The sequence below is a fragment of the Lissotriton vulgaris genome, chromosome 6, assembly GCF_964263255.1.
Source record: "Lissotriton vulgaris chromosome 6, aLisVul1.2, whole genome shotgun sequence".
Lineage (NCBI taxonomy): Eukaryota > Metazoa > Chordata > Amphibia > Caudata > Salamandridae > Lissotriton > Lissotriton vulgaris.
Window position 1 is genome coordinate 69,072,285 of NC_141694.1, and position 22,144 is coordinate 69,094,428.

General features: G+C 42.9%; 1 protein-coding gene across 1 annotated transcript in view; it reads right to left on the reverse strand.

Annotated features, from left to right (window-relative positions):
* Window positions 1-22,144, reverse strand: part of LOC147706800 (calpain-1 catalytic subunit-like) — a 668,045-nt gene that overhangs the window by 222,578 nt on the left and 423,323 nt on the right. The window contains exons 11-12 of the mRNA XM_086925931.1: window positions 2,487-2,698; window positions 990-1,029 (exon numbers count right to left, since the gene is read on the reverse strand). Coding sequence (XP_086782057.1) covers window positions 990-1,029; window positions 2,487-2,698 — 252 coding nt within the window. The remainder of the gene's footprint in view (window positions 1-989; window positions 1,030-2,486; window positions 2,699-22,144) is intronic.

Genomic DNA, 22,144 nt, shown 5'->3' on the forward strand with positions numbered 1-22,144 from the left:
AAATCCACCCGAGTGATTTACCGCATTCACCTATAATTACCTGAGAAGAAGTCAGCCGGACAGTGGAGAAGAGTAAACAAAGTATTTTATTAGTCCACAAACTCCCATATGAGAGGGCCCTGTCCAACCTCACCCCTAAGAGTGCGCCGAGAGGACTAACACATCTCATCACAGCAATACATTATAACATGGTACAGCAAAGTAAAACACGCCCATACTGGAAAAGTACTGGACCCCGGAGAGGGTGAACAATGGCCTCATACAATAGGCATCTGCACCTGCAATAGCAACATTTGGTTATCTCTGCCCAAGGCCGCGGAGCCGGGCCTCAGCCTCTCCAGCGCATGGGAACATTATTACTGATTAAATACTTTGTTATAGTTTCGGTCACAGTTAGCTAAGGAACGAAAACTGCTGCGTTCAGGGTTTTTCCTATTCCTACGGGAGGGGGATGAGCGAGTGCGACTCGCACGCAGAGAGAAGCACCCAAAATGGTGGCACCCAAGCTAAGCTAAGAAAACTGAATAACATCACACGCATAAAGGAATAATGAGATGGAGCATATAGACGTAAATGCATAAATGAATACATCATTAGTTAGACACATTATGCTCCTAAATGTAAATGTAAGTGGGCGGGGCAATGGAAAATGAAACTTATCAATTGGATTCATTTAGATCAGTTGATGTTATGCTTTCCTTGGCCCAAATCCTTTTGTTTATAGGTTTCTGCTGTACATATACAAAATCAGCATATCAAAAATTGCGGTCAACTTTATTTTAACCCCTTCACTGCTGCCGTCGGCAGTTGGAGGTCGCGCGAGCTACCTCCCTGGTGCTGCGCACGTCCAACGGCCGTCGTGGCGGCACCCGTTTCTTCGAACGTTCAGCACTGGCGCTAAACGTTCGAAGCAGGAAACGGGTTAATAACATTTTTTTACTTTTCTATGCATTGGTGCGAACTAATTAATGACTAAATTTGTTTCTTACCTCATCTGGAAGATTTACAGTGACTTCATCATCCAGCTCTCTAATGATAAAAAAGACAAATTCAGTCAGAACAATGGCCCCAAGAAATTAAGGATATTCCTGCTTTTAGCTCACATTTTAAATTTGACACCAATTTTTCAAAATCTGACAAACATAACTCTCATCTCAGGCTATTGACCACATTAATAAATATCATGCTCATATGAATTCACGTTAGATATCATTTGCCAACTCACACCTGCCATTTTCTGTTTCTTTATGTCCCTTTCTCAAGTTTCCAAGCATGAATTCATCTCTTCCTGAGTCTTCTTTAGTCATCAACTATCTTCTTTCCATTGGTTTGAGATTAGCCACCAAACATCAACACCAGACATCAACCTGAGATCAACCAAAGCGCATATAAACCTCAGATCAGTCACTAGGCTTCAGCTTCAGACACTTTATACTCCAATAGCAGCATTAGGCCTCGTCCTTCGAAATACCACCAAATATCAACCTCCGAACATCCATGGATTAACCATAATAAACCTTGGGTGAGGTGTAAATTATAACCCTCAGATCAGCTCTCAAGTATCAGCCTTAGAGGTTTGCTCAGCTCATTGACATCACACTTCAGTCTCAGATTAATCATACAATATTACCAGAAACTTCAGATCATCTATCAAATATTTTTTGAATCAGCCTCCGATCAACTGTCAAACCCTATCCATCTCAGGCATCCGCCTCAGATTCACCGTCATCAAGCAGTCCCTTATTACTCTCAGGTTTGACATCACCCTCAGATATGGTTTACTAAACACCCTCAGATCAGCCAATGGCATGAATCTCAAAATAGATACTCCAAAATCACTTCCATCATAAATACGCCTTCAGAAACCCTTGTCTGACATCATCCTGATATCAGCTATTCTCCACAAGGTATCTGACATTTTCCATTAACATGCCAGCCACATAACATCAGCCTCAGGCATAATTCCCCTATCAGCCATGAGGCAACATCTACAATACTACTATGTATTCATTAATCAATGAGGTGGTGCTGTGAATCCTACTTCAGGGCTATCCCTTCTATATGTGCAAACTGCAGATACCCAAAATGTAAATGTTTGTGGAATAAAAGGCTACACATCCTACATACAACAAAAGGGGGTCCACCTTCTGTCGTCTTCTTGTGGCATTGACACCTCCTCTTCGCAGGTCACTAGTACAATCTTTACTCTAACACATCTGGTTTTCTTTTCTATATTGCACATGTTTGCGGACAGGTTATATGAAGTAAATCAAAGATAGAAAGACACGAAAAATCCCAGAAAAAGTCTAGTGTTAAGGCAATGACACAATGAAAACTTCATTTATTGTAAGAGGATTGTTGTCCAGATGTGTGAATCAGAAATCTGGCACATGCAGAGAAATAGTCTGATATCCCCACTACTGAGTCACCCAGATGCAGATTTCACATTAATGAACCTCAAATGCAGTTAAGGACATCTCACTCACTCTGTGTTGGAGAGTTTCTCTGTGAAGACACGCAGGACAAAGTCTGCTTCTTTATTGGCTTCTGTGATATAGGGGACCACTATGTACTCTCCGGGCGGCAGGCGGATTTGGGTGCAGACTTCTCGACGGGGGCGGGGGGTCTCGGCATGAGCACAGGGTTCATGATGGAGGAAGAAGTCTTTCGTAAGCTGAACGCTTTTGCTCCCTTTGAACTGAAGAGAGTCCAACATGACAATCACCAACAACAGCAAAACAATGCAGGCAATACACACAAACAAGCACATGGTATTCTAGAGCATTGAAACAATAGGCACCTCCAAAACATTTACTACTAAATCTAACACTAAATCCTAACTGTATGTAGGATCCAAAAGGTACATCCTAGATCTAAACCCTAATCCGAAAAATAACCCTAAATCCTAACAATATCCCTACATTTATACTTAAAACTTAACTTTAATCACTTTCCGAGTCATCAAATTTTCTGCGTCCCCTGTTTGCAAATCCTAGTGGATTAAGTTTTCTGAGGTTTAAATAAAATGTTATATGTTCCCTATTTGTACATGTTGGTGGATTACATTTTCCGTAGCTTAAATTACATTGTCTATTTTCCCTATTTGTAAAGATGTCTCACTCGCCTGGTTGTGAGGCTGCTTTGTAAGCTGGACCTTAAAAGAAGATTTTGATGTGCACAATATTGTCCCACAAGGGCAAACCCTATGTTGGACTTTCGGGATAGCAATGTGGAACAATTGTTCCAAACTTTCATGGGAATAATTTAAAGTTTCAATGGAGCTCTTAAAACCCTGCCATGGATCTGGCATTCACGGGCAAACACCCTCTACCCTATCCTTAAAAGAACCTCTGCTTGAATGAAGTGCTTGCAGCAGCGGACGCTGCAGTGCCAGAGAAGTGCTGCACCTTGGAGCTCTATCCATTTCTTTTGGTATTTGATACAGTGCTGTAGTAGCTCCCAGGGACAATGGAGGATTTGACGGAGAACATAACAAGAGAATACCTGAATGGGATTAGTATTGAAGCAGTCATTAGAACATTGGTCTTCGGCTACAGTAGGATGCAGCTCAGCTTCTAGAGTACATCTCCCCATCTCTCCAGAAAAGGCATGCCACAAACCTCTCTAACTTTAGCAGTTTTACTTTGGGCCCAGTTTACTATATTTTAGTGTAAGAATTAGAAATAAGGTACAGATTGTGGGAATATATACAACAAAGTAAAATTAGGAGCTATGACCTTAGGTCTGGGAATCCCAGGAAAAGCATTTTCCAGGCTGTTTGCCAAGCGTGATTCCCTCTAGTGCATCAAGGAAGGGCTTGGCTGCAACCAGGCACACAAACACCCTTTGTGGGATCCGTCTCTTCCTCCTGTTAATTTCACCTTCTTTCCTGACTGTGCAGAGAAACACACCAACATGATCCTCTACAGTACAAAGGCCTCTGAAGAACCCTGTAAATCTTCAGGAATTATTGGCATAATATTTGTATTTGGTATTTATTAGGTGCGTGTATCACCCATAGGTCTCGCAGCGCCAGCGGAATATTCAAAGGCCTGTAGGAGGTGACTTGTTAGAGCTGGAAGAGCCAGGTTTTCAGTAGTTTGCGAAATCTCTTGTGGTTTTTGTTCTGCATGAAGATGCATGGGAATGGAGTTCCAGGTTTCAGGACCAGAAGGATATATATGACATGTTTGTCCCCCTGAAAGATGGATTTTCAAAAACAATCAATTCATCAACAGGAATCTGATGTAGAGGCAGCCTAATAACAAAGACCGAATGGTGGTCATTATGCCCGAGACTCTATAGATCGACCAAGGACCCAGCAGGATTTTTTTTTCAAGGACGACACAAGTCCATAAGTGATTTGTGTCGCCCTGAGGAAGCCCCAGGCTGGATGGCCATGTAAAGGTGCGAAACATGTGTTGGCTGTTTGTCACCTTTTTTGCAATACAAATCAGAATTTCTTAAATGAGTTACATCATTTCTACATAAAGAACTATGACTATGAACCCAGCGTACTGAAATTGTTTCTGAATAATACGACTACCCTGACTTGTCCTGACAACTTTTTTAGGAATCTGATGTGATGCCTGCCCATCTTTCTGATTACAACTTGGCTACCAAGGACACAGCGCAAGGTACCGTTTCCCACCACTGTACCCTGTCACAAGTCACTAATCTTTATTCGAAAGGAAGTTTCCTAAGGGCCCTTCTTCAGGATTTGTTAAAGGGTTCTCTAGCGTACAAGCTTCTGTCTTTGTTCTGGGAATGTCTTCGCTGTAAACAAACTTTCATGTGTGGACATCAAATTTCAGGCTCCATTGCAGATCTAGCAGTACGGTCAGTCTGCAGTCAGTCTGCTGCCCTAGCGCAGGTTACATAGTCTGCCTCAACTTCGACACTGTTGTTTCTAGAATACCAGAGGAGTGAGGGAGTGCCCACAGCTGGAGCATGGACCAACCTCATGTGCACCAGAGGGGGAGAGGATGAGTTCATAATGGTGAGAGACCATTCAAAGGGTTTCACAAGTGTTTTTTACTAGGAACCACGGAGCGGGAAGACTTGAAATTTAGAGTTTCAACCCAAAAGTCTTAAGAGGGAACAAGGACCTGCCACGGGAGGACTTCTCTTGGAGGCCTTTAAGCTGGGATTGGTCTCAGCCAAAATGGAAAAGATGAGGACCTCCAGCCAACAACAGGCTGCTTCCCTTTGTACATTCTGACCACACGCCATCTAATTAGCCGATAACACAACGGAAGATGTAAAGAAGAATCTAGGCCAGGCAGGAAGTTGGTGGAGCTGTTTAGGACACCACAGAGTCTGCTAAGGCAAGGGGATGAGAAAGGACACAGGTGGAACCCGATTTCCAAGGATGGAGGGAGTGATGTGCCCTTAGACTTGCACAGAAGTAGGTGTCATGCATTGTCAGGTGTTAGTGACCCTTCTGCTGGAGCCTCAGTGCGTTAATGTGCACATCCGGACGGCACAGCATGCAAGGGAGCCTTTGGCATTAGGGAGCATGGATGCTATCCATCCCCTCGAGGCAACGTGGGGGAACCTCGTTAGAGAGAACGAGGGCCACGAGGCCAGCAGTGATTGCCATGGGATTAATGACCTCTTGTGTCAGTTAACTGGCCTTCCGGAAGGTTCATTTTCTTCCAGTAGTTCTTGGAACAAATTAGGCTGGACTTCCCTCTGAGGACTGGTCTCACTTTATTAACCTGTTGCCCTCCTTTGGCTTTGTGACTCTCAGGTGAAAGCCTTGTCGACGTGCTGCATCTCATTAACCATACCTACTACTTGGGTGTTTTTTATGTCTATACCCAAAGCTTCCATTGCATGTGTACAATTTAGTATATAAATTTAGGAAGCGTTACTGCAGTCCCCTTTCTGCTTTCATGTTGATTCTCAACAGGTGATGGAGCACTAGTATCTGCAGGCCGTAACAGCAGCACAGTGACCAAAGGTACACAAATAAATGCGGTCTCTGCTAGTTCACAATGTTGCTCAAATTTAAAGCCTGAAGCCTAGAGTAGTTGAATTGTGTGATTTACATGGAGAACTGATGAGCTGTGACAGGATTTTGAGAATGTGTGATTTGTTTACTGATAACAGGTCAGCAACAAGTACCAATGTTAAAACATTTTTAATTCAATGGAGTTTGGCAGTTGATTGTCAAAGGCTTTGAGTCATGCAAGATGCTAAAGGGGCAGTGGGCGACTTATTTTCCATTTTCTTACCTACCTAGTCCCTGCCTGTTTTTCTGCTTTAGCCTCTTTGACTCTGCTACCAACCATGTAGGAAAGTGAGTTTCTGGTGCAGTACCCCCACACTTTTTGCCACATTTCTGATGCCCTTTGGTGCAGTGTTTCCAGTGAATGCTAACCTTTTTTTTTTTTGTCCTCATATATGCCACCAGAATTTGTATGCTCTAGATGGGTCTCACTGTTGCCTCTTATACTGTTATTTTCTAGTCCGCCCTGGAGACAGTATCATAGCAGACAGGGATGTCCCAGAGGTAGGCTGCTTTCCTTATCCTACTCCTCCATGCCTATTTTGAGAACCCCCAGGCCTTGGGGAGGATAGGACCGACACAACCTCTGGCATAATCATAGGACCGCTTACTTATTTAGCCAGACCACCAATTTAGACCAGACATTCTCAGTATTCTCATTACGTCCAACCATGTCCATTTTACATATTTCCATTATATACTTTAAACATACTGCGAATCTGGGAGGAGCTGTTGACTTCCACTCCATGCAAATTTGTCTCCTCGCAATGACTACTATATAAAAGATGAACTGAGTATCCAAACTGTTAATATTATAATCTTTCAATAAACCAAAGAAAACAAGTCTAGGTGAACATATAATATTTGTTGACAGTACATCACCCAAGAAGTCAATTATCGCTTTCCAGTAGTCCTGAATAGCTGGACAGTCCAGGAAAATATGAATATCGTCAGCTGCACTGTGGTTACAACGGGGACAGTAATAATTATTTTGTGTAATCTTGTGCAATTTGGCCGGGGTCCAATAAACTCTATAAGCTGTAAATAGATGGTTACGTCTTAAGTTGGCTGGTTTAATTAGCCTCTGAGAATGGAAAAAGGAGTCTAACCATATTTTGCTAACTTCTTCAGGAGGATCAGATATACAATTTCCCCATAAATGTATCACCTCCAAGTGCAGTTTGTTCTCCTCATCCTTAGTTATCAGGTTGTACCAGAACAAAAGTTCTTTTAACCATTTCCCTCCTCTACAAATTGCATCAAAAATATCTGCATCTTTCTCCCATTGCAGATTCTGACTTGACCACCAAGCAGATAGTTGATAATATTTAAACCTAGTCAGCTGACCATTTGTAAGTTGTATTAAGGAATTCCAGTTCATAAGGCCTGAATCTGCCCAAAGATCTCCCCACTTTTTTAGTCCATCTATTTTCAAAGGTTGTGAAAGTTGATCCTGGAGGCATTGGGGTGTACCAGGAGAATCCCAGATTGGGGTGTGTGTGTGATAGTAAGGAATATAAAATACCTTCCTGATAAACCCCCAATTTTTTAGTGCAGTCTGTAATATTTTAAGACGAATTTTTTAAAAAAAATTCTGGTCTCCGAACTTAAATAGAAAATAATCGTGGTGATAAGGTAAATCATTTAATAAAGCTTGAAACAAGCGGCCCTGCGATGATGCGTCTAACTTATTTGCAAGTAGCCTAAAGTTTTTAAAATGAAACGCATGACAGTATGACAATAGATCAGGGAGGTCTAGACCTCCAATTTTTAAGCCCCTTCTCAACTTTTTCCATGCAATTCTAGTTGACTTACAGGCCCTTATAAATGATCCGATCTTACCCTGTAAAGTATTAATATCTTTTGGAGAAAATGATAAAGGGATACAATTAAATAAAAAAGTCAATTTGGGAAGAATTGTCATTTTAATAAGGTTAACACGGCCATAGATATTTAAAGGCAGGTTCCCCCATCTTATTAAGGTTTTGTTAATATCTTTGACCACCATTTGCCAGCTAAGTGATGTTATATTTTTTAACACTTGAGTTAAATAAATTCCCAAGTACCTCATTTTATGTTTTACGCCCAATATATGTGTGTTATTATTCCAGCCCATAATCTCCGTTTTCTCCTTATTAATTTGGTAACCTGACAACTTCCCAAATTCTTCCGATAAAAAAAACAACCTCGGTATTGCCACTGAATGATCAGAGGTATACAAGAGAAGGTCATCTGCGTACAGAGCCACTTTCAGTGACAAATTACCAAGCTGAAATGGTTGAATTATATTGTCATCTCTAATTCCGCAAACAAAAGGCTCCATGTAAACATCAAACAAAAGAGGGGATAAAGGGCAGCCCTGTCTAGTACCTCGGGATATATCAAACCAATCAGATTGCGGCCCATAGATACTTCCAGTTAACCTGATCGAAGGCCTTAGCCGCATCTATCGCAACCAAGGCCAACGGGAGGTTTTTGACGTTAGCATAGTCTATGGCCCCTATTACTTGGAATGTTAATTCGTTTAACTGTCTCCCTGGGATAAAGCCTCTTTGATCAGGGTGGATTATAGAATTTATGACCTTCAATAATCTGGTAGCTAAGATTCCGGAATAGATCTTCATATCCGTATTTAACAATGAAATTGGTCTGTAAGACTCTATTCTTTTTGGGTCTTTATTAGGTTTTGCTATGAGCGTTATAGTAGCTTCTGCCCACGAGGGGGGTACAGAATGACCATGAATTAATAGGAGGTTGAAGAGTTCCCTGAGTGTAGGTAGTAGTTGATCTTTATTGTCCATATAAATCTCCACTGGCAACCCGTCTGAACCTGCAGCTTTCCCTCGTTTCATTTTCTTCAATTGACCCAGTATTTCCCCTTCTATAATCTCACTTTCCAAGTATACCTTATCCAGTTCAGACATTTGAGGCAAATTTTTCATTAGCAACCAGGATTCTAAATCATCCCCCTTGGGATCTTTATCTTCCGTATAGAGGCTTCTCATAAAGGACCTTGCTTCTTCTCTGATCTCTGCATCTATTTCCATCAAGTCTCCTGTCTGCCTTTGTAATAGGGTTTTAATATTGTTTCTCGTTCTCTCTTCTCTAGATTTCCAAGCTAAGAGGGCTCCACACTTTTCTCCGTATTCAAATTTTTTTTATCTACTAGACTCCCATTTTTCTTTAAGAATTCTCTCATCCGAAATTTTCAACTGAAGTTGTAATTCAATAAGTTCCTTCTCTATCAGATGTACTCTCCTGGAATTAGTTAACATTGCATTTTGTAGTTCAAGATCCTTTCTTATTATTGCTGCCAGATCTTCCCTTCTTTTTACTTTCATACTCTTTCTCTTATAAGTCATTAAAGAGCCTAAGACTCCTCTCAGATAGGCCTTATAAGTCTCCCATACTACTTGGGGGGAGGAAGTTCCTGAATTTATTGTAAAGAATTCTAACGTTTTATCTTTAACTTCTATTTTTATTTGATTGTCTAATAAAAGTGATCTCTCTAGGGTCAATCTTGGTTTTAGAGGAATTATATTCAATTCAATTACCATTTCCAGTACAGCGTGGTCTGACATCCCTGTAGGCGTAAAGGAAAGGTAATTGATATCCTTGAGAAGATGTTGATCGACTAAAAAGTGATCTATCCTAGAGTAATTCTTATATTTCTTGCTATATAAGGTAAAGCCTGGAAGTGTTCTATACTTTTTTCTCCAGACATCTAAGAGACTAAAGTCTTTCATTAAGGCGTCTAGGGTGGCGAGTGATTTTGAAGGAGCATGATATTTAGCTTTAGAAGTTCGATCTAATTTTTGGTCAAAGACCAAATTAAAGTCGCCTCCCAAGATTAAAGGGCCAGTTGTCCCTAATAATGCTATCTCACGTTTAGATAATGGGCCCGGATTGTCATCGTTTGGACCATAATACACTGCCACTGTGTATGGGATGTTTTGAATATATATTACTGCAGCCAACCATCTTCCCGATTGATCTGTCTCATATTTTCTTAGACTTATCCCTCTATTCGCTCGGATTATGATGGAGACTCCCCTTGTGGTGCCTGATTGCCCGGAGCTAATTATTTCTTGAACCCACCTTAAATTCTTAAAGAGAGAACTGCATGAAACTGCCTCTAAATGGGTTTCTTGTAACATTATAAGTTGAGCATCTGAATCTTTTAAGAATTCACAAATTCTGTTCTGTTTTATTTTTTCCCCTATGCCATTAATATTCCATGACAGGACTTTAAGCTTATATGGATTACTCATGAGTCTATTATCCACTCATACCCATCTGTACCTATATACAAACTGCATTTATCTATATATGAGGATTTTGTATTTTTTTTATTTTTCCCCCTTGCTCCCCCCACCCAGTGAACACCCTCCCCCCTGAGGAACCCCCCCCAACATACCTGACGATGACTTCGCCTTTCGGAGCACCTAGGTGAGTCCCATGACCAATCAACTATATTGTAGCGAGACAAATTAAATGAAAAATAAATCGTGTCCCCTATACTGTCATATAGCATATTCGTGCATTAATTTACCCCCCTTCTTTATTATTTTTTTTTTTTTTAGTTTTTTGAGATAATAACCAGATCTGCCCTTTATTGTTCTTCCTGATCACTTCTCATTCGGTCTAAAAGGTTATCGACCTCTTCTGGCTGTGAAAAACTATAGGTCTTATTCTTCCACATAATCCTAAGCAAAGCCGGAAATCTCATCTGCACGTGTGCCCCCAATGACCTCAGATCTGGCATTCTAGTGCCCAGCTCCCATTGTCTCTGTGCAGTTCTTGCGCCTATATCAGACCTGATAAGATAAGGACTGGACTTGTAGCCAAGATCTGTTTTTGAAAGGGATCTCCCCAGAATGAGCTCCTTGACACTATATGTTTGAAAATTTACTAATATTTTCCTAGGTGCTTTGTAAATGTATTTATGTAAATCCGTGCGTCTCTTATAAGGATCTCTATGCACCCTTTGGATTTCAACCTCCAAATCTATGTCTGGGCGATCTTTTAAAACGCCTTCTCTCAGGAGTTTACAAACAAATCCCTTTATATCCTCCAACTCTTCCCCTTCTGGTATTTTCAGGATCCTTAAGTTGTTCCTCCGTGCTTGAGTCTCCAGTCGCTCAATGTCCATAGCCAATTATCTATTTTGGGCCTTCAAAGTGTCTATATCTTTTTGATTTCCATGTACAGTTTTGTTCAGTGCAGCTGCTTCTGTTTCAAGGTTCCCTGTACGAAGAGTAACCTCCTCTAACTTAGATTCTAACAGATCAAATCTATTCTGTATTGTTTTTTGATTATTTTCTGATATCTCAAATTTGGAGATCATATCACTTCTCAAAGATCGAAAAAGGTCCCCTAGACGATTGCTCTCTCGCTCACATGAATCCTCAGAGCTTCTCCTTATTCCAGTAAGTGTTTGAGCTGGGTCTGATTGATTGACCTTACTTACATCCTGTCTCCTAGTCCCCTCGTCAATCTCCTTAGAACTACTTTGTGCAGGTTTAGCTATTCCAAGCTGACTCTTGGGTCTAGTGTCCTGCTTTCCTTGCACTTTGTCAGCTGAAGGTGCTTTATTTAAATTAACCGGAGTAACTGATGCATGGGGTACACTCACATTTTCAGACTCAGGAAAATTTGGCTGAGCCTGATGCTGCCCTAAACCAGCTGAATTCAAAGTCTCTGCTCCTCCCTCAACCTCACATATCGCTCCCCCAGTCATGGAGGCCAGGGGCCCAGCATTTTCCATATTTCCCAAGTTTTCTAACGGCCCAAAACGATTTTTTAGGGGTATAGTGCTAATGTTATCCTCCGTTTGCGCAGAGGAACACCTGCCCTTATCTAGGACCTTAAAGAAGGATTTAAGAGAGGGGGTACTTTTCACCGCCTGGTTCTCGAGGATTACTCCTTTAGATTTTTTCACTAAGGTCGTTTTTTTCTTTTTACTTTTACAAGGAGTTAATGGCATAGGTTGCTCCCTCTCTTCAAATTCTAAGGCACCTCTCTCTTTTAACTCCACCCTAGATCTCAACTGATACCTATTCCTTCTTATTGGAGGGGTGTTTCCTTTTCTTACTGTACTCGAAATTGTATCAACAATGACAGACTCAATTGCTCCAGTTGAGACAGTTTCCGTTATCTTTTTCTTCGTTGGCTCAACGAGGTTAAACAGAGCCGGCTCTTGTACTAGATCTTTCTTCAAATTCACAAAATTGTTCTTGCAAATTGGAGGCTCAGTCTGCGTTTGATCCATACAACCCTGCCTCCCAGTGGTAAACCCGTGGGTTACTACTACTTGACCCCCTTTCTCTCCACACCTTACCGCAAAAGAGTAGAGCTTCTTCCTCCCAGTCGCCTTTTTGCAAGGTTGTTGCTCATATGTATTAAACGCCGGGCCTCTTAATTTAATTTTAGATAGAACGGAGCGGAATCTGCTCCATAAGCACCGCCGGCATTCTTCCAGCGTGAGTACAGGTTGGCGCCGGTCCGTGGAGGTCCTAGCGCCGTCTCTTTCCGTGTGTATTCAGGCCAGCCGTAGCCAGCCGAAGCCTCGAGGGAAAAAGGAAAGCAGAGCGAGTGCCGATTAAAAAGTATACGGGACCCTCTCGCACCGCAGAGCTCTCATCTCATCTCACCTTAAAGCAGGGGATTTTCAGCTACCAAAGAAAAAACTCTTCTCGCACTAAACTCATCCGCTCTCCATTAGAGCCACGGAGATCCCTAGGTGCGTCTGCGACCGGCTCTCAGCCCGCCGCCATGTTCCTCGTGGGCGTGGCCTCCTTCCCAGTGAATGCTAACCTTGGGGCTAGGAAGACGAGGAGCAGATGTAACTAACAAGCTATACATGTACCAGAGAATGGTGTGAGCAGCCCCTGGGAGTAGAGGCGCTGCCACTACGGTGATAAGTTACTTGTCTGTGCATCTCGCAGCCCGGTGATATTCTGTCAAGAGCTCAGGTCGTTTACCCTCACAAACAGTATCAGACTCTTAACAAAGAGTAATTGACAGCACGGTGGCAGCCATACAACCCACATACAATCATGGCCGCTGGCCCGAAAGCATGCTGCCTTCCAGGTTTTTTATGTATCACAGCGACCATCCAAAGTAAAACGTGCTTCATTTCCTAAACGCAGAACAAGCTAGCTACTCAGAAAGATTAAGAATTAGCAAATGAATACTTCCTTTTATCTGCTCTCCCAAAAACAAGTCAACAAACGTAAAAACAACAGTAGCATCTGCACATGCTCTTTTCAGTAGAACCCAGAGCTTAAGCACCAGGCATCATCAGAATCCAGGGAACCCGAATCCATAAATGCATTAGCGTGGGTTAGGAAGAGGCGTGTGCTGCCGGGTTGTAGTTCTGCAAAAATACAATTTCACCCGGAAGCCATCACAGCCACATTTTTGCTTCCCCGACCATGGCAGGGTGATGTACACAGAGTCTACAGCTTTGAAGCTCAGTGCTGGAGCATTCCAGGATGACGTACCTCATCGGGAACCTGTGGGATAAAGCACGAAGAGCCGTTATCAAGAGGGACTGACTAAAGTCTGATGCAGCAGGCAGTAGCATTCACAGCAATACACGACAATAAAACTGGTGTGTGCCTGATTTAAGTGCGGCAGAAAGGGTACTTCATCACAACAGCGGCAGAGTATACTTTTGATGTATTTAGGGTGCGCCCGCTTCATTTTGTCAAGTGCACGTTCTGTATGTCAGCAGTGGAGACTACTACGTCTCAGCCACTGACATACACCTCCGATAGTCCAAGGGAGTGAGGCCCATCGGAAGTTTTGCCATTGTCTTGCCATCCTACTTAGAATGGGCAAAGAAATAGCATGTTTTTACTTTCACACACCAGCATCCAATAGGTGGTGGTAAGCGAAAGTAACAACATTATAATGACCTCCACCCCATGGAAGAAAACTCCTTCCTTGGAATTTTCTTTTTGAAAATAAAAAAATATATTTAAAGTGGGCCATACGGCTCCATCATGTTGACAAAATGGCGGGTCATGGAACATTTTCATTGAAAGATGTCTGCTGGGCCGTGTTATGGAATACCCTAGGTGTGGCGCTTGCACAGTACTCCAACATGGTGATGCAATGCAGCCTGTCTGCTGCACTCGAACCAGGCCCTAAAGGTGGCCTTACTCCAAAGGATGCGCTGAGTTTGTCCTTGGAGCCTCACTGAGACCATACCCCATACAGAAGAGCCCATAAAAATATTCATAACGAGGCTCCGCATTTCTAGATCACCCAGCTAAACATCGCAGGTACAGACACATGTTGGTGTTCTAAACACGCTGAAGTATCATTGTCACACACATATTTAAATATTATTTAAAGGACACTGGATCTGAGTTAGTTTGGCTGATGGACACTCAGTCACAAATGCTCCTGATATTCAGTCCCACCATATTATAAGTGCCATAGAATGTAATGCACCTGTAATAAGGCACACAGGATGTCCTTAAGTTTGTAATGGAGCACCTCATCTGCCAAACTCTAAATCAAGCCCAATATATCTACAGCAGCAGTTCTTAACCTTCTGACTTAGGCGGACATCCAATGAAACACTACAGGAAGCTGGGAACCACAGCCTATGTAATTTCTACATTTGAATTTCAAAACAGTACAGAAAATTCACAAACAAGTAGAGATCTAACAAACACACAAATTATAGGATATTTTATTTAATTCATGAACAAAAGAATATATAAAAACTGAAACTGTAATGCAAAGAATAATGTTTTACTTCTAATAGATAATGTGGTATACTAAACTCTAGTATGACGCATTATTTTTTTAGGTCTCGGCTAGACATCGCATGTGCTGTCTCGAAGGGACATGTTTGTATTCAATCTGTGGGCTCCCATCTGCTCATAGGCTTAGCATTTGCTTGCTCCTTCATCGCTCTCATTTTCTTTGTTCCTATTTGTCAATGGTATGAATGCGTCATACCTCTTCCTGTGTTTAGCCCTCCTCTGGAGCATGGACCAAGTACTTTTCTCTATCCATTGCTCCAGTTTTAGGAGCTACTTTTTCCTTTTCATTTTAGCACTCCACATGAGTGCTTGTGTTTAATATAGCTCGCTCATTTGCGAAATCATTTTCGTCTTCCCTGCACCACAACGCTAAATATTGCGGTTCATCATATATTATTGCCTCCCTTCCTCACCCTCACCACTATTACTCTTTCTACTATGTGTGGTTAGTGAATGTCTTTCTTTCATTTTTGTGAATCACTCCTCCCCACCTCCCATTACGCTCAAAAACACTGTGTGCTTGTCTGCACCCCAGCGTGAAAATGCTACAGTTACCATCTTTTTTGTCCCCCCTCTGTCACCCGTGCTGCTATTCATTTCTCCAGCCTTTGTGCCTCTCTCTGCCCAGCTCCCTCTATTCCTGGCTCACACGTGTGTACTCACAGAGTACAGCTGGCAGAATACAAAGTCTTTTTTTATTTCAAATAGTTTTTATTGGATTTTAACAAGGATTTACAAAAAGAAAAAGAAATCATAATAAAAGAAGATCACAGAAAAGATTGCGCTTCCACCAGTACAGGTAGAAGGATGATGTTTGGTTATCACGTCTTACAGTTGACATATATTGATAAAACATATGTGTTTAAACCTTACATTTGGCATCTTCAAGATCTTTGCTAGATTGTAGGATAGTTATGTGAAATAATCCATTTAGTTCAGGCAATAACAAGACCTCTTGTGCTGTTGTGCAAATTGGGACTGTTAACTCCTACGTTCTGAATGTTAAACCAGAGAAATAGTCTATGAAGTGCGAAAAGGAATAATAAGGAGAGGAAAGAAATCATAAACAGAGTCAAGGGGGTACTAGTAGCACCAGTAAATAAGCTGTATCCATAATCGGGGAATTAAGTTGGAGTTATGAGGGATATGAAGTGCTTAACTGACTATTCACCTGAGAATCTTGCAGGCCCCATCTTGGTGGAGTGATAGATTCAGATGTTCAGGGGGGCTTAAATGCAGTTCAGGCGGAGTCTAAAGATTCCCTAATGTTCCAATGTCTAGGTTGCCGTGGAGAGGACTGAAGAGTTGTGTTATCTGCTCCCTCTCAGAAAGGTAAGCCATTCTTGCCATATTTTGAAGGATTTTTTGTCAAGCTGTTTCCAGTTAGACTTATTTTACCCACCAACATCAGCTTTAGGTCAAGCAAGACATGGCCACTGTTCTTTTTTAGCTCTGGATCATGAAATCCCTTTAGAATATACAATAGCTCTTTGGGTGGAGCGATATGTAGTGTCTGGGAGATGCGCTCAAAGATCCTGTCCCAAATGCTTTGTAGCATCGGACAAAGAAGAAGTGGTAGGTCCCCTATTTGTGAATTACAATTCCAGCATTGTGGGGTTTGGATAAGATTACGTTTATGTAGTCTTGCTGGGGTCCAGTAGTTCCTATTTATAATCATGTACTTTGTCTGGGACAAAGTACAAGCTATTTTATTTTTTAATAGCATCAGATGGATTTGCTTTATTACCTTACTATTTGGTTCAGATTCCCATTTCTTTTCAGAGAGCATCTGGGTTTTACTTGGTTCAGGGAGTAAGATATTATTAATTCTTGATACCATATGCCCGGCCTTTGACAAGTGGCTCAGTTTGATAGGAAGAAAGGGGGGAGTAGTCTTTGGAACTAATTTAGAAATCTGTACTTTAAGGTTCAAGAAATTATAAAAGTCTATGTCCGCTAATCCTCTCTGCTTTTTAAGAACCGAGAAGGGTATGGGAATGTTATCCTCATACAGATTGTTGATTAGGTTAATTCCTCTTTGTGACCACTCTTGCCAGTATACTGTCTGTTTATCTGTTTTTATATTGGGATTGCACCAAATCACCACCATGTTTGATGCACCAATTTTTGTGCAGGAGTGTAAGTCTAGATGGGCGAAGGCTTTTTAAGTGTTTTGAATAATGTTTTTAGAGTGCGGCTGTGAGAAGTTGGCCTGATATGTAGTGCTCACTATTCTAGTGATCACTGTGTATCATTCCAAACGACCCTTATTGATGATTGGTTGTAAGTCAACCTTTTAGACCAGCTATCCTAGTAGCATGGACAAGAGCAGTCTTTTGGCTAAACTCTAGAGGGCGTGTTAAGCCAGCTGTTATACCATCACATATACCCCTTGAACACCAAGTGAAAGGACACCACACAAGTTGTTATGAAAATAAAAGTATATTTACACAACAGCCCTGGACTCTTTATGAGGACAGGGCGCTAAGCACAATACAAAGCTCTTGAAGAAATTCTGAAAGTCGTACAATTTACACAAATGCCCGAGGGGCACGGGAAACCATATACTACAAAAGTGGAATGCGAAATTACTAGCAGGTAAGTACTACTCTCAAGGACTTTAGGATCGCTAGGACTGGACTACTGAACCTTCAGATTACGAGCAGGAGGCCTAGGGAGATCGGGCGCAGAGTGTGCACTCTCACGCGGAATGCGGGGCAAAGTCTATGGATGCTAGATTCCGTAAAGTTAGTGTTATCGGACGAATCCGACTAGGTAGAGCTGAAACGAAAAAGGATCTGGACACTTAGATAGTTAAGCTATGCTGGAGCACCGAAATGCTCGGGTTACCTAGCCCAGGGGCTGCGGCTGCATAGGGCTGAAAAGACGTCGGGAATCCTCGTTGCAGTCTATGGAGCCTGAAAGAAGAAGTTGCTGGCAGGCGACCAGTGATGGAGTTCGATGTGATCCAAGCCTGGATCGGTGATGAAGGATACCTGTAAGCAGAGGGGACCAAGTTCAGAATCACTAGCCAGTGATTAGATGGGCACCAGGATGGCACCGGACGAAGTCACCTCGACCAGGTGAGTGGGCGACGCTGGGCTCTGCAGTCTCTCTGACCAGGAGGCGTTGTCGGCGACCAGGATGGAGGTGCGAGCTGTCCCACGATGGTATCTGCTGTCGACGTCGCTGGACCCAGGATTGGGGCAACAACTCTTGGCAAATGCAAGCCCACGCGGTGGACTCAAAATGGCGTCTGGAGTGGACCAGGAGGGTCCGGGGTGCTCCTCTGTTGAAGGGGAGCAAGGGCCTGTCTGGAGCAACCAGCCCAGCAATGGATGTGTCGTCATTCATCGTCAAGAGGGCTACAAGCCAGCAGGCAAGTGGCCGGCAACGCGGTAAGCAGCAAAGAGCAGAAGGGCCCCACGCAGATCTCGTGGATGCTGGGAGGCTGGACTTCGGTGCTGGAGCTGCTCAGGGTTAAGGCTTCTCAAACCCCAAAGCACTCACTCGAGGATCCCTCGGCGGTCGTGCTGGATAAGCGTCGTGCAGTTCTGAAGATGGCCGGTCCCTCGAGGTCTCGCCACACCCACGGATCTCAGCTGGGCTGAGGATGTGGGTAGAGGTCAGAGGTGCCAGCGAAGCCGTGGCTCGTCGTGCTGGTCGGTCTGGTTCCGGAGGAAGGACGTGCAGCAAATTGCAGTATTCTTAGTTGGTGCCCGCAGATGCAGGGTGACTACTCCTTAGTCACAAGGGAGAAATCTTGAGAAGAAGTCTTGAGTTCCTTTCGTAGAAAGTAGTTTCAGGATTCAAAGATGATCTAATTTGGAAGGGTCCCCGCTCCCACCTTTATTCTAAAGAAAGGGGCTGGTACGGGACTAGGTCCTACCCATGGGTGGGACCAGGAAGGGGGGTGGTTACACCCCTCTCCCATGCCGGACTTTTCCCAGCTCAGGGGCTGGTGTGCCCCTGGAACTGGTTCAAACTGGCAGATGCACAGTGAGCACCGGGGTGCCACTTGCAGTCACCTTCCTATTCAGCCCTGCCTACCTAGAATACACAAAACCCTGTCTGGGATGGTGCTAGCACCGCCCCTGACAGGAAACCCTTTGTCCAAGCTCCCCTCGCTGGAAGGACTCCCAGATGCAGGGGGTCAGACTTGTGTCTGTGGTGGCAGCATCCATTTTGTGATGCTGAGGCTCGAGTTAACTTTAACCGGGGTTCACAGTTACATACATGGCGTGTCCCTCTAGAAGGGTGGAATGCTAACCCCGTTGCCAGAATTGGCGAGGGGTTAGTATTCCAATTCGTATGACACCTTACTCGACATGTTTTGATAAAGCGATACCAAAGATAGCAAATAACCGCGCGGATTATAATGCACTTAAGAGAATATGGTACGTGTTATCATAGAACAGCTATTAGGACTTGGTTCCGCAAGCTGCAGACCGGCTCAGCTCATGCCAGAGCACCATCTCACATAATTCCAAGCACTCTGCCTTCAGGATTGTTAAGGCCTGCCATAGGAGTGACTGATAGGAATACATGTGTCAATTCAAAAGGTGCTTTATTCGGTTTGTAAAGAAATACAACCATATAGCAACATACACATAAAAGGAAATTTAACACAATACTAAATTAAGCCATCATAAAAACAATCTTACACAGTAGCGCTCATAGTAGAACCATTTAACAGTATCAATAGTGCATAGTCATTAGGTCATTCAAGTTTGGCTAAGATTTTAACAATCCTGCGACCTATAATTATGTGCAAATATGCAATTTAAAGTGCTAAATATTGTCTCTATATTAGTATATGTGCAAATTGGCAATTCTAAAGTGCATATGCAATTAGCAGCACCTAGACTGTCTATTAATTAAAAACAATGATAAATGAAACAAAGTGCAAGTGATAAGCCAATCCTACGATAAATCTAATACAGTAGCAGCAATTAGTCCAACAAACATATGTGTGCAAAATACAAATACATAATTCAGCAGCATCAATTTAAAGTGCATAGTACATTTAGCAGCTGAAGAAATTCATATAATAATTGATTTTCTTGCAGAGATACATTTTAAAATATAAGTAGCCACATAAAAGCATACATCTGGGGACTCTAGGTTAAACACTAGTGTCATTGCTGTTTGTAGATGATGCGTATTGTATTTTAAAAAGATGGGTTTCAAATAATTTTTCCTTAAAAAAGTATAAAAAGTACAAGTCAACATAAAGTGACACGTGCTCTGTTTTGATTTGCCATCACACGGGCATACACAAGTTCCAGGTTTTTTAGGCACAGGGAAAGCCACAAGGTGATGCACAATTCCTAGGCGGAGGCGGGTTAAAACAAATCGATGGGAGGGAATACTAACTATTACAAAATAAGATTGGAAGCCTACATTAATATTATATTGTTGGTAAAGATTGAATGTACTCTGTTTGGTATATTTTTCCATCCTAGTCTCTTCTGTAAATTTCATAAACGAAACCTTCAGCTCCCGCTTTGATAAAATAGGGTCCATTATTAGTTCATTATAAATGTCCAGTCCATATAATGTTTTATACCAATGATGTATATGCTTCAGCCAGGGGATGTTTGATCGGCGAATACATGTGTCCATTTTAGGGTTAGATATAGGGATACTATATCTAAAGCAAAGGGTGATTACACCACCTTGCCCCAGCTGTCATGCAGTCAGTTGTGTCAGATTTAGATGGCCAGCCAGGGGTGGCATAATACATGCTGCAGCCCCTGGTAGGCCCTGGGTGCACCTATGCCCTGGGTACAGGGACTGATAAGGTGGCCCAGTACCAATTGGTAAGTGCACCTAAGGTACACGTGTCAATTTAGAGAGAGAACAGCTAGGCTGTGGGTCTGATTAGCAGGCCCACAGCCAGGGAAAGTCGTAAACCAGTGAAGCAAAAAGCAAAAATCTGGGGTGATCATAGGATTGCAGACCCTACTCTCCTACATGACCCCCCCCCCCCCAAACTTTGGGACAATAAACTAACCTTGACCAGGTGAGTCTTCTTGCTCTAAGTGGAAATACCTGGAGAGCCCATCTGCATTGCCATGATCAGTGCCAGGTCTATGCTCCACTGTAAAATCCATCCCCTGTAGGGAAATGGACCAACTAAGCAGTTTGGGGTTTTCACCCTTCAACTGATTTAGCCACAAGAGGGGCTTATGGTCGGTCTGAATCTTGAAATGAGTGCCAAACAAGTATGGCCTCAGTTTCTTCAGGGCCCAAACCACAGCAAAGGCCTCCCTCTCAATAGCTGACCAATTTTTCTCTCTGGAGGTCAGCCTTCTGCTAATAAAAGCAATGGGCTGGTCATGACCATCAAAATTCAGCTGAGATAGAACAGCTCCCACACCCAACTCAGAAGCATCTGTTTGGACAATGAATGGTTTGGAGTAGTCTGGACTCTTTAGGATAGGGGCTGTGCACATGGCCTGCTTTAGGTCATCGAATGCCTTTTGACAGCCTGCTGTCCACTGAACTTTCTTTGGCATCTTTTTGCTTGTCAGGTCATTAAGTGGTGTCACAATTGATCTATAATTTCTGACAAATTTCCTGTAATAACCAGTCAGGCCCAAGAAAGCTCGAACCTGAGTCTGGGTGGTTGGAGGAGCCCAATCCTTGATGGATTGTATCTTGCTCTCCAGTGGCTGAACCTGGCCTCCACCTACAAGGTGGCCCAGGTATACAACCTGTGTCTGCCCTATCTGGCACTTTGTGGCCTTGATAGTGAGACCTGCTGCTTGCAGTGCCTCTAACACTTTCCTCAGGTGGACCAGGTGATCCTCCCAGGTGGAACTAAAGACAGCTATATCATCAAGATATGCTGCACAGAAGTCATCCAGCCCAGTGAGAACTTGATTCACCAGCCTTTGGAAGGTGGCAGGTGCATTTTTCAAACCAAAGGGCATTACCACAAACTGATAATGCCCACCAGGGGTAGAAAATGCTGTCTTGGGCTTGGCATCCTCAACTAACCTGATTTGCCAATACCCAGCTGTCAGGTCAAATGTACTTAAGTAGTTAGCAGAAGCCAATCTATCTATCAGTTCATCTACCCTTGGTATTGGGTGGGCATCAGTCTTAGTGACTGCATTGAGGCCTCTGTAGTCTACGCAAAACCTCATCTCTTTCTTACCACCCTGGGTGTGAGGCTTTGGCACTAGAACTACTGGACTAGCCCAAGGGCTATCTGAGGGCTCAATGACTCCCAGCTCCAACATTTTCTGCACTTCAGTTTTGATGCAGTCTCTGACATGATCAGGCTGCCTGTAGATTTTACTCTTGACTGGCAGACTGTCACCAGTGTCAACCTCATGGG